We start from the raw sequence: 18,506 nt of genomic DNA, 5'->3' as shown, positions 1-18,506 counted from the left end.
TTAGTTCAAAGAAGGTGGACAAAATTCAGTCAAAATGTGGGATGAGACATATCAAAAGTCAGTTCAAGAAAACAAAAAAAAAATGCCCCTCTTTTTAAAACATTTTAATGGTTGGCATCAAAATGTAAAACTTAACATTCATTTTTTTAAAAAATTAATACTCTATATTTGTATGTAACAACAAGCAAGAAGACAAAACACATCAAAAACGGGAATTAAAAACAACTCTTCAAAAAAAGACAAGAAGTAAAAAAATAGAAAGGGGTGGAAAAAGTGATTGAGGCCCTTGTCATGCAAATAGATTTGGTGAAAAAAAATACCTTCATCTTCAGCACCGTCATTATCACCTAAATCATCTGTCTGTTTCTTTGTAAGGGGACCTAGGATTAAGAACGGAGAAATGGAGGAAAAAAAAAAGACAATTCAAGAATAAACAAGACTGAGGGGAAAAAATAAATATAAATACTAAAATTCTCAAGAATATTTCCAAAAAGAGTGGGGAAGTGCTCACATCATAATTGATTACCTATTTTTGTTTAAGAAAAAAAAATCCCTTTCCCAAAAATATCTTATAGAAGATTTGGGTTGTAAATATATCCAGCATAAAAAATACATTATGGCTTGAAAATCAAGTCATGAGCAAAGAAAATTTTTTTTTTAAAAAAATAACCATTGCATACAAAAAAGTAAACAGTTTTATTAGCTGAAAGAACTTAATTTATTCAGTGTCTTTTCTAATTTAAATTGGTGGCAACATTAAAAAAGTAGGTCAAATTCATTCTTTAATTTGAGACAATATAATAACCTTAGAGAAGACAGAGATATGAATATTTTAAGTTGCTCTTTTTCTATTTTCTTCTTTTTTTTAAGAACATTAACATTTGGTTTTCACATATTTTTAATCCATACATTTTTCAAAACTGTGACTTTTTAAAATTACTTGTCATTACACAAATATTTCCCCATGTGTTTTCATTTAAATATTACTTTTGGATTTAAGACATTTGCATCCTGCACAAATGTATCACTAGATAGTCTCATCATTCCGCAGAGCAAAAGTTCGATCAGTAGAAGTCAGTGTTTAGCTATTAAGGTAGTTACCAAGTCAGGGCTTATATTTCATTATCAATTTAGTAATATAATGGAATTATGCCTTAGTGCAGTTTCATGCTCAGTATAGTTATTTATAATAGGATCATGTTTGAGGAGAATAATTGTATTAAAACACCGTGAATGTTTAATAAGTGTCCTATTATACTTAACAATGCTAATTTGCAAGAATAAAGGAGCACACCAAAGGGGACGTCAAAGGGCATATGAAAGTAATTTTAAGTGCCACATAATTGACATACTCAGCACACAAAAAAGCAAGTGAAGTCTCACATTCTTTTTTTGTTTCCACAACCATTTAATTTGTATGGCATTTAATAATCCTCATGCAAAAAGCAATCATTACAAACACAGGACACTCAAGTTAAAAGACAGCCAATCACATAGCAGTAAGCAAGAGAATTTTGTCATGCATAAAATAACAGTCATAGAAAAGGGAGGGAAAAAGAGACTGAAAGTCATGTGCTGATTTCAAAAATATAAATAGTAAAGAAGCAGGCATTAAGTCTAAGCACACTTCATAGGGAAAGATTGTTAAACATTTTTAGAAAAATTTCTAAGTCTTTTCTGAGATTACTATTCATTATGTTTATAATTCCAAACTAAATTTACTATTATAACTCCCAAAGAATGAAAAACACAATCCCAGAAAACAGAGGGGAAAAAATAAGATATAATACAGTTCTGTTTTATCAGCTCAGGGAGACAGCCTTGAAAAACAGTAATAACTTGTCAAAGATCAGAAGATTGGAAAGGCAGAAATGGATGAAGTAATTGAAGTAACCCATTGACTACCTCAATTGAAAGGTCATGGTTTCAAGGTCATTTCAAACACAGACAGGGAAACTGTAAACAATAAATTAAGTGATATACTTTTATAATCACACCTGCAAGCAACTATTCCATTAACAGAAAACCTAGATAAAGCAATAATTTACATTAATTGACACTCAGTTGCAAGTTCACAGAAATCTACATTTATTTAACATGACCCTGTTTAAATGCAAAAGGCAAGCTTAGGATTATTTGACATTCATGCAACAACATAGCTACATTTCTGAAAACTATACATATTTTTTAATTTAAATTTTAAAAATGCTGAATCAGAATATTATATTTAAAATATTTCCAATTTCAAAGCATCCCTCAAAATATTAGACTTCAAAAATTATATTTTCAAGCTTTTAATTTTTCTGTAATTTCTTAAAGACTGCAAAAAAATATACATTTCTATTTTCTAGGCTGCTATGTAGAAATTATGGTTTTATTCACTGGTTAGCAACACAATTTAAATGCAGTGGCATTTATTGCTGCCAAAACCACTATCTACTTTCCAATTTTAGTTAAATTACTTAATTTGCTTAATTCTTGGCTATATTAAGAAATCATTAATGTGAGCTCAAGTTTTTTTTCCTGAATCATTAGTTTGCTAATATTTGGAGGCACGTGTAAAATCTATCACAATTAAATCACTGTCTTCATTTTGTTTGGGGCTCTATAAGATCTCTCTCTTGAATTAGTCAGATGGAATTGTCTTTCTTTCCCCTTCTAGGGTACCCAAGTCAATTTACATGATTTCTATGAGGAATCATTCAGCTTATATAGTCATTGAGCCAGTGCTTTCTATATACTTTACATGTATTTAGAACTGGCTAGCTCTTGGGCCTAAATGAGTTGCAACAGTAAGAGAACTGTTGTCAAAACATCATCGCCCACTTCTTTGCATGTAGGACATGGTTCTCAGTTGCTAGTTGAGGGCATATGTAGAGAAGTCATGGACAGTATATATAGAGAGAGTTTTTCCATGGATGCATGGTTGATGGATCAGTTTTTTTGCTTGCTTGTTTCTTGTTTTTTTGTTGTTGTTGTTGTTGTTTTATTTTTTGTTTTTTGCTACATTAGTTATTTTTACCTTCCTTACTTAGGAAACTGTGTGTCTCTTACCTGATGTGAGATAATAATTGCATGCATGCATTGTATAGGACATCTTTTATTGTAATAAATCTGAAGAATTAGAAGCAAATACAAATATCGCTTCAGCATCATGGGGATATGATTATCCTGGAGGAGGATTAAGTCCAGTTCTCCCAATACACTTCATTTATTGATACTAAATAAAACATTATTATTAGACGATAGTAAGTTTTTCCCATAGTACGAATTATAGCAGTATTTTAGTGATTTCAGTATATCTGGGTGTTCTTAATATCAAGAATTTTTTACATATCTGATTTTTGAAGGTTCATAGGAAGAAGAGGGTTGGTAACAGTTTTGGGCAAAACTGATTATAAGAAGAAAGAAAACAGATTTCCTTTATCTCTATGCCTAAAGGCACTGAGAATGAATATCTACAGAGTTCAGGGCTGCAAACTGAGAAACTCCACATTGGTTTCTCTGAGGAAGCCTCAGTGGAGTAAACATATGCTTGTGGATTACCGCAACAGATCCCTACATGATCTCAAGATTCCCTCTTCCCCTGCTGGAAACAAAACACCACCTCTGCCGAGAGCTCCCTTCTTTCCTAGGGCATCTGGCTCTCTGGCTCACTTTCCCTTTGTTCTAAACTGCTACAACTGATGTAATCACTCATGTTAAAACATTTTAAATGGAAAGAAAATATTGTAAGAGGTAATTGGCATTAATTTTTTATGAAAAGTAGACAGTCACATTTTAGACACTGTGTATTCCTGTAAATTGAGCAACATCATTTCCTCAAAGGGTAACACATTTATCCTTCAAATAGAAATAACAGTTATTAACAACATTCTAACCACAGCTTATGCTTCTTTTAAACAACAAATACTGCATTTTCAGTACAAGCAGTTTAAATGGATATCTCAAAGCACCAAAATATTAAGCAAATGAGACCACTATAACCAGTGTGTAGAAGTGATTTATTCTACCTTGAAACTCTACTGGGTCTGTCCTCCCTGAGGAACACACACATAACTCTCATTAGAGTTAATAGGAAAGTAGAACTCCTGTCATTTTGAAAGAGAGTGAGAGTAATTACTATACTTTATATCTCCTATGGGCAATAAATAAATTCAGTGGTGAAACAACACAGGACTAAGCAAGGTAAAGGGAACTCCTAACCATGAACTTTGAACTCATTTAATTCCAAAATAGTTCCTTTTCGATTAACATGAGCATAATTCAAAGTATGGGTTCTTGTAAAGGATGTGCGACGCTTTCTTACATTTCAGAATCTGACCAGAGCCTTTTATTTTTTAAAAAAGGAGTAAAAATATCAGCGTTTCTCTGTAGTTAACAGGAGAATAATTATGAGCTCTGAAATAATTACTATCCACCCATATTAATGCTGCTTTTTATCATTCCCTTTGATGAAGGGCTAATATACTTTGGGTCTCAAATACATTAGAACTGATTATAAATTCCTTCATTCATTATGGGTTCAATTCAGCAGAAATTATCCATACTTTGTGTCGCACATATCTGCAAAAGGCAAGTAGGTTGAGGGTATTATTAGCTCCCGAATTAGAAAAGCTGGCCATAAGAAATGTGTCCTTCTCAAGGGAACAAGCCTCTGAATTTTTTAGGATTATTTAGAGCTTCTGGCTCCAGTGGTCCCACCATGATAGATGGAAAGCCCTGGCTAGTGACCTTGTTCTTTTCCCCTGTCCTCTTGACCCAGCAGTCTTTGAAGTAAACTGATTGTAAAGCATCCCTAACGCAATTTTTACAAAATGAGAGAATTTAAGATATTGCCATTGTTGTTCTGGAGCAATTGGAAGCAGGCTAAATATTCTCAAGGATGTATTTCTTGGGGTAAAATTTAGTTTATAAAACTTGAATCGAGGATATGAAAAAATCTGTGTATTCCATATGGAGAACAATGCCAGAATTCAATGCATTTTAAGTAACAACAGGATTATGTTATTATATTTGACTTTTTCAATCTGACAAACATTAAAATACAATGGTTTTAAGAAATTAGATATTATGACAGTTGTCATTGCAAAGTTATTGAATTTTACCCATTGAAATTTAGTTAATTTTATATAACTAAAATGAATACATACCTTTTGAGAATACAGAAATCAGTAAAAGTGACTGATTTGGAATCATTCTCGCTAATTTGATATTACCATATTTATTCAACAAAAAGTTATCACACTTTTAAAACTATTGATTATATGACCAGATATAAAGAAATTATAGCTGAAAAATAATTTTCTTTCTGGAAAATGTTTCAGTTAAAGGGGAATTACATTTTTGAGAATGTCATACATTTGTATTATGCTAAACTAAAAATACAATGCAAGCCACTCCAATGAGATATTGGAAGTGAATTTTGGAACACTTGATTATTTAAAAAAGAATCCATATCAGTGCAAATCTTGGTGGTGGTACTCTGTCATTCATGACAATGAGTGTCATTTAGGTGAGCTGCCTGTTTAGGCAAATGGCTCCTATGTACACATGTTTTGGAAGGAAACAATTTCCAAGGGTCTGAAAGCAACAGACATACCTTATGTTTTTTTTTGTGTTGGAAGAAGACACATAAACACAAAATATATTCCTTCAGACAGTTTTTCAGAGGCAAGAGCACAACTTAAAACATAAAAAAAAGGAGAATTTTATGTTAAAGTCAGGAAAGGGGAAAAGAGAATTTTTCTCTGGTCTGGTACATTGAGAAGAGCTCATTTGTTTTTATTTAAAAAATAGTTTTTCTCCGTAAATTACCTTGATTACATAACACTTTGATGTCAAAAGCAATTCCATCTAGAATAAAAAATGATAGCATCTGGGGAAGAAAGAATTTAAGTGGATAAAAAGTAAATAAAATAGACTAACCCCTAACCTGAGCATCAGCAAATTTGCAAAGCTCGTTATTTTTTAACACTATATTTGTTTGATTTTTTTTACATGCAGATGCAGTATTTCTACAGCCTGAAGAATCTCAAACTGATGTTCCTTTTATTCTGGAAAAATGCTTCTGTATACTCTATAAACCCTTTCACACTTTGTGAAGACACACTCTCCATTGCCCTGACTTTCCAAATATTATCCAAAGTTGCACCTAGAGCCGGAGTCTGGTGAGAACACAAGTGCCACTAGATGTCCAGAGCTATTTCAGTGAAGATGGGATTGGGATGGCATCGATAATCCAACCTCCCTGCCATGGTTTTGATATTCTGTCATCCAACTGTTTAACAAATATATGGTACATTAGGCATGAAGGATACATGGAGGAACAAAACAGGCAGGACAACTACACTCATGAAAATTAGATCTCAGCAAAGAGACATGAAGCAAATATACATACACATATACTTATAAGTTGTGATAAGTGTCAAGGAAAAAGTCTTGGTGCTATGAGATGTTATACAAGGTGACTTGGCTGAGTCTGGGAAGTCTTCAGTGACTAGGTGCAATGTGGCCTGAGGGCTGAAAGATGAGTAAACACCAGGTAGGCAAAGGGCTGGGTATGAGGAGGTAGGGCGGAAAGAAGATTTCAGGGAAAGAAAATAGCACATAGAAAGGCCCCAAAAGAGAGGAAGCCTGGAGGTCAGTGTGGCTGGCATACAACGAGTAGAAAAGAGAGTCGTGGGTGATGAGGACAAAGAGCCAGACAAGAATCAACTGGAACACGCAGCCCCTTCAGCTGAAGGATTTTTGTCTTAATCTTAAAAGCACTGGAAGCCATTTACAGGGTTTAAGACCACACTGATAAACTCTGCCCTATCTGAGTCTTAAACACAAGAATCAAAAAGAAGCAAAATCATTCTCAGAAATATGACAGGAAATATTTTATATAGAAGCCTGCATTATGTTCTCATCAGACAAGAATAGCTTTATAGAAGTGAAATTAGATGACGAAAAAGGAGCCTCTGAGGTCTTATTCCATTTGTGTTTGCAAGTAAAATTAATGTCACCAAAAAGTAAAATTCAAGACTCTAGCACTTCTGAAATTTTATAAATATTTCTAAAGTTTTGATTAAATATGTATTTAAATTCACTTTGCCTGAGAATTAATATATTTTAATTAATCTTCTATTCATACAAAGATACAATATTCTGCAACAATTTCTACTTGGATGTCTCACCAACATCTCAGTACAACAGGGATGACCATCATCTCCACCTTCAAAGCCCATTTTCCCTCCAGCATAGGTCTTGCTTTCAGAAGTATAACCCCCTCTGTCTCTAAACTCTAAATCTAGAAATAATATTTAACTTTTCCCTCTTTCTTCCTTTGCTCTCATCATATTTCATCAGATTTCCCAGGGAAATCTTATTCCTGTCATTAAATACTCTCTACTGTTAGCCTAGTCAGTGGCCACCATTACCACATGATTGAATGATTGTAGAAAGCTCTTGGTTGCTTCCACATCATGCAGACTCTAGACTCTCTCCCAATCCATTTTGTATTCAATGGGTTTTTTGAAGTTGTAGTTATTAATAGTGGCAAACCCAAAGAGAAAAAAGATTTAATCATTGTAAATTAACATCAGCTAAAATGTGCACACATTCAACGTCTTCTGAGACTAAAATTGCAAGCACTCTAAGGGAACTAACAGGAACTTAAAAACCTAAAGGCTTACTTAGACATAGTGAATCTTGTACTGTGAGTTTTAAAATAGCTAAAACAAGACAGATGAAAACTAAATATGGTTTAACACTAGTTTTGATGTTTTCGAAATTCATGAGCAAAAATAAGATATTTTCTATTCCAAATGGAAGCTAGTCATTTAAAATACATTTTTAAAAATGCAGTGCAGATTAATGTAATTTAAACATGACTTTCATTGCTCCACTACTCTCCTTAAAAGTCTTTACTATTTCCTTATTCCTATTATCATATACTAAATGCTCAAATCCAGCCCATAAGACCCTCTTACTATTTGCACATTTTATCTCTAAGTTCCATTGGTTTCCAAAATATGTCTTTTTTTTTTTATTGTGAGTCTTGTGCTGTTGAACAAAACAGTGACTTCATCCTTAGACCTTGTGTGTTTTATTCCATATGTTTGATTCCTTAAAGTTCTTATTATAATCAGCTCACCTCAGAGAGGAGGAAAGGTGTTAGTGCAAACATGGACAGTCTCCTCTAGAATAATGTGTAAGAATATTTCGCATTGAAAAGAAAGGAGTATTACTTCGTATTTTGGCCCAAAATGCTGTCTTCAGGATATGAATGAGAGAGAGAGTTCTCTACAGACCAGCAAGACCTGACTATAAAAATATCTTAACTTTTTGGCATTATTAAATTTTATCTTCATAAGTGAGATACAAAGATTGAAGCAGTAATTCTGAAGATCCTATTTTCTGAGTGGGTCTCACTGGAAATAAGCCAGTGAAGGATGAGCTGTCTGACAGTGTCTATACCCCTGAAATGACTTCTTAACAGTTTCTGGTCTCACACATGCCTCTCCTTGCTAAACATCTTTGATCCTCAATGAAGCACAATTTCACTCTTTTCATACTTTCTGTGCTATTCCACATGAGTTGATCCTCTTTTACCATGCAGGCTGGAGTATTTCGGGGACACAGTTCTCTGCTCCTTTCTCTCTCTTCCTCTGTCTATCTCGCATGATGCAATAAATGTTAAGCATATACTACATACTACAGAAACACTTGGAATCCAGTGGTCATGTGCCCAGATTCATAGGACACTAGAGCTAGAAATGATCCTACTGAGTGACTGTCGAACTCCTCATTCCACAGGTGAAGAAACAAAAATAGAGTGTTTAACAGATTTTGCCCAGGACTCACAGCTAGTCAGAAGCAGAGCTAGGTCTGGATCTCAGTTTTCCTCCCACCCAGTCTGGTTAGCTCCTATATAATAAGTCACATAGCAATAAAGACAAGCAGAGAAAAGGAAAAATTGAGTGTGGGTGTAGCATAGACCTGTTTTAAGCAAACCATAAATCAACTGGTTTTTTATAATCATATTACAACTGGAAAGCCTTTAGCACTACCCTAAGCAATACTTTATCTAGATGCAATTGAAATGTAAATTAAAATAAAGAAAAATATTTATTGACGTGCCTTTAAAAGAAAAACAAAAAAATAGAAGAAACTTAAAAACAAGCCAATGGATTTGGAAGGACAAAAGATCCTAGAGTTCAAACTAAATAAGTAATATCAGTTAAATCGGATAACTTCTCAGTAGTGGATATTATTAAATTGGGTGGTATGAGGAATAAATACTTAAAGCTTGGAAAAATTAAATAATTAACCAGATGTAAAATAAGGACAAGAGTAGCTAGGGCTAATGGATAGTCATATAGGCCAATGAGAGAGTGAAATGCTTGTACAGGTTGGTGAACAATGATTGCCCAGAACTTCCAGAGTCCTTCTACTCAAGTGTCCAAGTTGCTTTGGCTGGGCCCATTTCCCAGGATACCCTTACTGTAGCACAATTAAGAAACTAAAGAGTTAATGTTTAGCATCACTGGGGCTACCACACCCAGTCACAGTACTCTATGCAGATACTATTTTTAACTACTGTAGACAATTTATATTTTTGTTATCACATCTGAATTATTCTTATATTTTTGTTATCACATCTGAATTATTCTTATATTTTTGTTATCACATCTGAATTATTCTCAAAGATATTTCCAAATCTAGAAGTGTAAGACTCTAAAAGGTATTTCCTAAATTATACATTAATACTAGTTAATAATTTGTCTGTGTCATAAAGGGCTTAGAGATAGATATATACAGGTTTGGATTTTGGGCTCTTTCATACGCTAGCTGTGTAACCTTTGACATGTTTTCTAATCTCACAGCATCTCAGGAGACAATGCCATGCTCTTCTAAAAATATTGTGATAATAATTAAAAGTGCCTCCTACAGGGATTAGCATAGAGAAGTTTAGTTAAATATTTGTTTTGCCCTTCACCTCTCTTCTATCCATTAACTCAAACTAAATCCTTAATACACAAACACACACACACACACACAACCATACTCACACACGTACCTTCTAGTATGATATGCACTTAAAAAAGAAGAATTTTAGAATGAGGTTGTCCCCACTCAATTACCTGCCAGCTATATGACCTTGGTAGCTTTCTTATCCTCTCTATTATTAGTTTCTTTAAACATAAATCAGAATAATACTTGCATAATAAAATTTTCATAACAATTCAATATTCTAAACGTGAAATACCTAGTGTAATGCCTGATCTATAAAGAGAATACAATGAGAGTAATGATAATTATCACTGAATTATGGGTGGTTGAGAAAGGATCTAGGGCTTAGAAAGATGATAAATTTGTCCAATATCCTCTATCTAATAAATGAGAAGCCAGGATATGAACTCAGCTCTGTATTATTTTGGAATTCACACCATTCACACTATTCTGTGCAACTACTTTAGGGAGAATAATAGAATAGTAGTTAAAATCCAAGAGGAGTGCTTCACTGGGATACATACATACACACATACATACATATATTTACGCACACACACATATGTATATATATACACACACACACATATACACACATATATATATTTGAAACTCCCTAACCACTCAGGGTAATCTGTTGCTCTTTTATTACATGGCATAAGGTACATTGAAATGATGAAGAAAAAAATAAAAGAAACAATTATAAATGTAGTTGGAAGGTAGAGAGCAAGATGTGCCTCCTATGGTACGAGGAAAGAAAGTCATGGTTATGACAACAAAGGATTAAAAAAAGACATGGGTAGGGACTGTGCTCTGCAGAAGGAATGAAGCTCACAGGTGCCTTGTCCTCAACAGAGATGCTGAGAAATCAGAACTAGATTAGCTTCACGGAGGTAGGGTAGTTGGGAAAAACACAGAAAATGTGTTCTATTCAAACACAAAAGTTTGAATTTGAACTTCAGTTTATTGCTTAATCCAAGGAATGATGGGCGGAGTGTGGACCACCATACATTAAGCCCAGACTGTGAAGCTGTGAGTCAGTTGCTCCCACAGTACACAGAGGCCTCACCAGCATGAAAGAGCTCATCCCTAAAATACAGATGCTAAATTCTGTAGTCAAAGAGCCCAAGTTATTAACAGAAGCCTTGGGTTCTAGTTTGAACTCTGCCTCTTACATCTTAGGTGATAATCTATATGACATTGTTCAAGTCATTTTCTATCTCTGAGCCTTCATTTCTTTGGCTGTAAAAAGGAAGAGACAATGTGTTCTATCCACCTTGGGAGACTGTGGTAGGATCAAATATGATGGTGTTTGTGAAAGCTCTGCAAAGGCTTTTCACGTGTAATGTGGAAGTTTAATGTAATAGGCATTAAGTGAGCTAGAAGTAGTGGGGACTACTAAAGAAAAGAAGCCTGGTTACAACACAAAGGACTGGCTGTATTTGTATTTGTATTATTTTCAGGAAAAAAGTGCATACACACTTCACACTTCTTTTCAATGAAAACTAACTTTCTTTCTTTCCTTCCTTCCTTCTTTCTTTCTTTCTCTTTCTTTTTTCTTTTTTTTTTTTTTTTTTTTGACAGAGTCTCACTCTGTCACCCAGGCTAGAGTGCAGTGGCGCGATCTTAGCTCACTGCAACCTCTGCCTCCCAGGTTCAAGTGATTCTCCTTCCTCAGCCTCCTGAGTAGCTGGGACTACAGGTGCGTACCACCATTCCTGGCTAATTTTCTGTGTTTTTTTAGTAGAGACAGTTTCACCATATTGGCCAGGTTGGTCTCGAACTCCTGACCTCATGATCTGCCCATCTTGGTCTCCCAAAGTGCTGGGATTACAGGTGTGAGCCACTGTGCCCGGCCAACATTCTTTCTTTCTTATTGGCTATGAAGAACACAGGTTCTGGAATCAGGTCTTCTTTTTTTTTTTTTTTAAATGGTGTCTTGCTGTGTAACCCAGGCTGGATTATGGTAGTGGCTATTCACAGGTGTGATCATGGCACACTACAGCCTCCAACTCCTGGGCTCAAGTGATCCTCCTGCCTCAGCCTCTCCAGCAGCTGGAACTACAAGCTCAAGCCACTGCATCCAGCAGGAGTAAGATTTCTTGATTTTGCTTCCTGACTTCACCACTCTACCTGCTGTTAGACTTTTGGTCAGTTACTTAACGACTCTAGCTCTTGATTTTTTTTCATTAGTTAATTGGGAATAGAAATAATTTATACCAATTTCATAGGATCATTTACGAAATTAAAGGCAGTAATGTATGTATAGCTCTTAGAATAGAGCCTGGTATATGTTGAGGACACAATAAATATTAAAAATTTTTACTATCACATAGTAAATTAAAAACTAAAAAAAAATAGGTTAATTGACAGTGGAACAGTTGCAGTAGAAAATCAATTGATATTTTATGTTGCATTTTAAAAAGTGAGGGTTCTAAATGTATTTAATAAATTTTTTTATCCATTTACTATTTAATATTTAGTCATTATACATTTGAAATTGATTACCAGCAAATAAAGATAAAAATAAACTTTTTCTTTTTTTTTTTTTTTTTTTGCAAAAATGTCAAGTCTGGGTTTATAGCATTAGAAAAAAATACAGAAAATTTAAAGGTAAAATGTCACAGAATTCTTTATTTCCATTGTAATAATACTCAAGGAGAAAATGGGCAGGTTTGGGACAAAGCTGTATTTCTAAAATTTTATCCAGTTAAAAAGCCAATATTTTTTATGGAAAATAAGAATGAGATTCTGGATGAAGTTATATTTTTTAATTATTTGACTATTAAAATATTTTTACTCATTTTATTACTCACTAGCTTCAATGTTCTAGCTCTATTTTCATAACCTGTGATCACGTTTAAAAGGCACTTATGTTCACCAACACTGCAAGAAGCAATTGCTTGAGCATAATTTCATTTACAATGCACCTTTGCTGTGGTCAGCTCAGAAACGTGGGAAACATGGTCACTGAAAGCCTACCTTCTATCTTGTGTATTAATTGTGTTTGGGAAACTCATGAGCAAATTAGAGTATTTGATCTTCAAAATATAAACATGCCATCTTAAAAGAGGCTTGTTTAAGTATTTAATGGTTCCTGGATTACAAGAATCAATATGGGATAAGAGGCCCCATGCTTTATTGATTTCTCCTTCCTTATATTTTCATTCTTCCCTTTAAGCTATTAAAATGTCTCAAATCAAGCTACTTTTTGTGAGAGTCCAGAATAATAACATTTATCAAAGATACCATATTTAATACTAATATTAACTATTGGCAGCCAAGATTGCCTTTGAAGAAAAATATCTTTACCAATATAAATGCTTTTCCATTTAGTCTCCAGTATTTCTACAAAAAAAGTATATTTTTAAGACTATGTGGAAATCGCATTTGATTTTGTGAAATATTTCACATTTAGATAAACAGCCATGTCCTGAATATCACAGACTTTTTACTTTAGTATAGAAAGATAGAAACAGCTGTATTAAAATTTAAAGCAATAAAAATATGCAATTGACTTTAGGCAAGAGATGTTTTTAAAAATTTGTACATGAATTAATGTTTGTAAATTTTAAATACACTAAGAGAAGCTGCAATTTTGAGTACTCGATGGCGAATTACTTGGGTAAACAAGTCTTATAAGGGAATAATCAGTCCAATATCTGTTTTCTTTTTTTTTTTTTCTGAGACGGAGTTTTGCTCTTGTTGCCCAGGCTGGAGTGCAATGGCGTGATGTCGGCTCACTGCAACCTCCGCCCCACGGGTTCAAGTGATTCTCCTGCCTCAGCCTCCCAAGTAGCTGGAATTACAGGTGCCTGCCACGATGCCTGGCTACTTTTTTGTATTTTTAGTAGAGACGAGGTTTCACTATGTTGGCCAGGTGGTCTCTAACTCCAGATCTCAGGTGATCCACCCTCCTCAGCCTCCCAAAATGCTAGGATTACAGGAGTGAGCCACCGTACCCTGCCCCATATCTGTTTTCTGAGTTACTGTTCCTATAATATATATTTCCTTTGAATATGAATGCATCTGTATTTACTTAGTATAAAATTCATTTTTCCTGATATAGGTTAAGAAATAGTATCTAATGTTTTAGTTATGTATAATTAGGCCAGAATCATATAGTATTAAGCACGGCAGTAGTGTTTGATTTATAAATATAAATACTACACATATTTATGTATATGGGGTTTTTTTTGTGTGTGTGCATTACACACATATGATACATGGGTTCACTTCTCCTTTGCGAGTCACCTAAAGATAACTTTCCACTGAGAAAGAATGATTTTCAATACTATTTTGTTGAAGTAGAAATTTGTTTCTGTTGGCAGCTTAATTATTCTGGACATTTCTTGTTCATCAGAAGGGCAGGGAGAAAACATATGAGAACAAGATCATAGAAAGATCAAAATGGTTTGGTACTTAAAAGAAGGAAAGAAAACTGAATACATAGGGATATTCAGGGCAATTTCAATGTACAAAATTCACAGCCATAATACTTTCCCTCACGGCCCTCCCTCTGCATTGGAACATACCTTTCAGATTTAATCCCTGTACAAAAATCAATAAAATTCTGTTCTCTAGACAGTGCTTCTCCAACATGAATGTGCATTAAAAAAATACCTAGGGAGCTTATTAAAAACGACATTTCCTAACCCTCTTATCCCCCGAGGTTGGTCAGGGTAGAGCCTAGAATTCAGCAATTTAATGTTGAATGAAGTCTATGTACCACATTTCGAGGAAAACTTGAAGTCCAGACCCTTTCTCTATTTGTAGGATTTTGACCCTTTCCTCTTTTACCTCTCACTGGGGAGTAAAATGAAAAGTTGTACATAAATATATAAAATTTCTCACATTGTGTACATGCTTAGCTGTGAGGCACAACAGCTGGAAATGTTTGATACTATAAGCTCAACTCAAATGGTAACTTCTCTTTGAGAAGACAATGTCAGGAAGAAACAGTACGGTCTACTCCCGAATAAAGCTTTCTTTTGTAAGAATACTGTAAATAGATGAGAGATTATACATACACTCTTATAGATAAACACATATATATTTTACATATATATATAAACTCAACTATGCATATGTATATACCTCTGTATGCCATTAAAATATCTATGTACTTAGAAATTTAGTCAATAATCTCTATCTCAAAATATTTTGTACCATGTTGGTTTAAAATTTATTTAATACTGACAATATTCTAGATTCTTCGGGGTCCACATATTACCAAAAAATGCCCACCCTACTATCTTGTACAATGTTATATCAGACTTTAGTAAAACTAAGGCTGGGAGAAGAAAATCATTTTTAGATAAAACAATGAACCCAACCTGCAGTGATTTAGAACATATTTTTGGGAAAATTAAGGAATGTATTGTAAGGAAGATGTGGAAATTATCAAGATATATTGATGGGGAATAAATGCTAAAGAGTAGGAGAAACGTGCTCACTAGAACATAATGAAATAAACAGAAGTAGAAAAATACAGTAAGAATGAGGCACCATGATCCCAGGGTGATGGCTCCATCTGTGGCCTGGGAAACAAGGAATTCTTGGCCCCCTGCTGAGTGCAGAAGCCAGGGAAGTGGGGCGACTTTTGAACTATTATTATAGCCAGAAATAAAGTCTGATTCTTCTTGTTGTCAGACTATGGGTATCTATGTCTGTCTTGTTATGTGTGTGTATGTCCATGTTTGTGTGCATAAATGTCATTTCTACCTCTGTCTATGTATTTGTTTTGTGTTAATGTGTGTGTTCTTTTGTCTAATTTAACATGTTTCATTCTTCACATATGGAGATTCACATCATTCACTTTGTTTTCTGTGTATATGTCTCTGCATATATGATTCTCTGCCTAATTGTGTCTTCCTGATGCTTATTTGCGTGCCTTGCTATGCCTTGTTTATCTCTCTGGCCAGAAGTGTGCTTCTAAAATGTTTTCTATCTGTTGTATATATTTACAAATCTTCGTTTATGAGTCTCTCTTCTTCTTCAGAATGTCTTTGACACCATGTGATCTCTCTGTGTGCCTGTGTTCCTTTCTGATCATATCAGTTTCAAAGTCTATAGTGGCTGTCTCTGACTTTGGGTTTCTGAAGGTGTCTTTCTCTCTCTCTGTCCCTCTCTCCTCTCTCTGTTTCTCACTCTATTTTTCTGTCTTTCTCTCTGTCTGCCTTTCTGCCTCTGTCTCTGCCTCTCGCTCTCTGCCTCTAGGTACGGTCTGTGTGTGTGCATCTTTCTTTCTCCTATTTCTATAAGAATCATGGGGTAGGTATCTCAGTGTGGCCACTTCCCTCTGTATGTCCCTGTTGAGCATGCCTGTGGGAGAGGAGGCAGGTAAAAGAAGCTCCGATGATCTATATCCTCTCTCAGACCCAGTCTGTCCATGAAAATACTCCAGGAAATTACCTAGTCCTTTGTGGCTTCCAGACAGAATACAACTACCATTTTCCATGGAGAGATGTTAATATTCACCTTCCTTACTTTTCAACATATTCTGTTGAAACTCAGGTTTTACACCTAGAATATCTATTATATAATCTAAAAGTCTCTAAGGCTTATTTCCTCAAGTGAAAATGTAGACAAAAGCAACTTATTGTCAATTGGTGTGAAAATTATAGATGTAAAGTTCTGAGTAAACTACCTAGCACATAATCAGTGCTCCATACATTTTATGACTCCTATCAGTGCATATTTATTAGTGCTAAAATTTTATTGAAAAGATAAATTCCTCTAGGGAAACCTGCTACATAATCAAATATTTTACACAGATTATTTTAAGCAGTTTCTACCTTTAAGAAACATTACCAGAACATTATAAAACAGATCTCTTCAAAAAAATCATTGTAACATGCCTGTAATCCCAGCACTTTGGGAGGCTGAGGTGGGCAGATCACTTGAGATCAGGAGTTCGAGACCAGCCTGGCCAAGACGGTGAAACCCTGTATCTACTAAAAATACAAAAATTAGCCCGGCATGATCACGGATGCCCATAATCTCATCAACTCAGGAGGCTGAGGCTGGAGAATCGCTGAATCCCGTGAGGCAGAGGTTGCTGTGAGCCAAAATCATGCCACTGCATTCCAGCCTGGGCGACAGAGCAAGATTCCGTCTCAAAAAAACAAAAAACAAATGAATGAAAAACATTATGACAACTTTTTCAGACGTAAAATACACTAGAACATGTTTCCATACTTTCAGTGAGTGGTCTATGGCACTAATTCAATAACTCTGGATTATGCACAATCTTAGATCAATTAAAATGTAGCTCGGAATGACATCTAGGGCATGAGATAATCAGCTGCAACCTCCTCATCTGGAGCAGGTGAGGACACTGAGGCCAGGGAGAGTGAAAGTCTCAGTAACTTGTTCCAAGTTACAGGCAAGAGTAGCATATCTGCTACAAAAACCTCACGCTCCTCAGGTTTATAGCCAGTGTTTTCACAGCACTTTGCTGCCTCAACTATGGATTTTTCAATGTTTTTCTCAAATATAATGGTCTCTTTTTAATATGTAATTCATTCACAAAGTTGAATGAATCCAAACAATAAAAACCAAAGTACAGTAAAAAATCATGCTTCTCCCTCATCCACCCTTAGCTTCCCTGTTCCTACCTCTCATCCCCAATCCTATGGTAACCACTCTTTGTTTTCATGTGTATCCTTTCCACGTTCTTTATGTAAAATGAAGGAAATTATTTCTGTAGACATTAGCAATTATAAAGTATACATATATATTTATTTATTCCCTCTCTTTCATAAAAGACAGCTTTCTATATTTGCTGTTTTGCCACATATATTTATTTATTCCCTCTCTTTCATAAAAGACAGCTTTCTATATTTGCTGTTTTGCACATTACTTTTTTTTAACTCAACAATATATTCAGGAGATCTCTTTGTATTAGTACATGTATTAGTATATATATTTTTATACCTGCTGAGTGATTTCAGATTTCTTTCAAAGAAACTTAATTAGCTGTAAATACTTAAAGTTGGGAGGGGGGGAATGAAGCGCATTATAAGCAAGGTGATAAGATATGAGGACATAGTTTGAAAAATTCTCACACCATTTTTAAATCATGGGTGGTAAGAACAATGCAAAAAAAAAAAAAAAAAAAAAAAGGTAAGCTTTGAGTACACAATAAAATTTGCCTGGCCACACACGTTCCCTTTCCTGTTCTCCCGGGGGCTGCCCGAGGCATGGAGTGAATAGATAAAATACCTACAGTTATTTTACTATTTTCTCCCAAGAGCAAAAGTCCATAAACTACAAACATTCATAAAATGGAGCTTTTATTGAGGAATTGAACTTTTTGAAAATAAGCTGTGCTCAAAACTAGCATATTATCAGTTTACCAAAACACACACACATACATGCACATGCTTGTTTTTTTCTTATAACATTTTTATAGTTTTATGGTAAAAGTATCTTGAGAGAGTTTTTTTCTGTTTTACTATATTTACATTACCCGCTGCCTTTACTGCATTCAATTAATTTGCTGA

The 18,506-nt window shown here is 34.6% G+C and overlaps 1 protein-coding gene across 4 annotated transcripts in view; it reads right to left on the bottom strand.

The window, feature by feature from the left end:
• Positions 1–18,506, bottom strand: part of NLGN1 (neuroligin 1) — an 889,933-nt gene that overhangs the window by 493,067 nt on the left and 378,360 nt on the right. The window contains exon 3 of one of the 4 annotated variants that reach the window (XM_063662430.1): positions 321–380. The exons of the other annotated variants lie outside the window; for them this stretch is intronic. Coding sequence (XP_063518500.1) covers positions 321–380 — 60 coding nt within the window. The remainder of the gene's footprint in view (positions 1–320; positions 381–18,506) is intronic. 4 annotated transcript variants of the gene reach the window in all.

The sequence above is a fragment of the Pongo pygmaeus genome, chromosome 2 (genome assembly GCF_028885625.2).
Source record: "Pongo pygmaeus isolate AG05252 chromosome 2, NHGRI_mPonPyg2-v2.0_pri, whole genome shotgun sequence".
Taxonomy (NCBI): domain Eukaryota; kingdom Metazoa; phylum Chordata; class Mammalia; order Primates; family Hominidae; genus Pongo; species Pongo pygmaeus.
The sequence above is the reverse complement of the archived record's forward strand: the minus strand, read 5'-3'. Positions and strand labels throughout refer to the sequence as shown.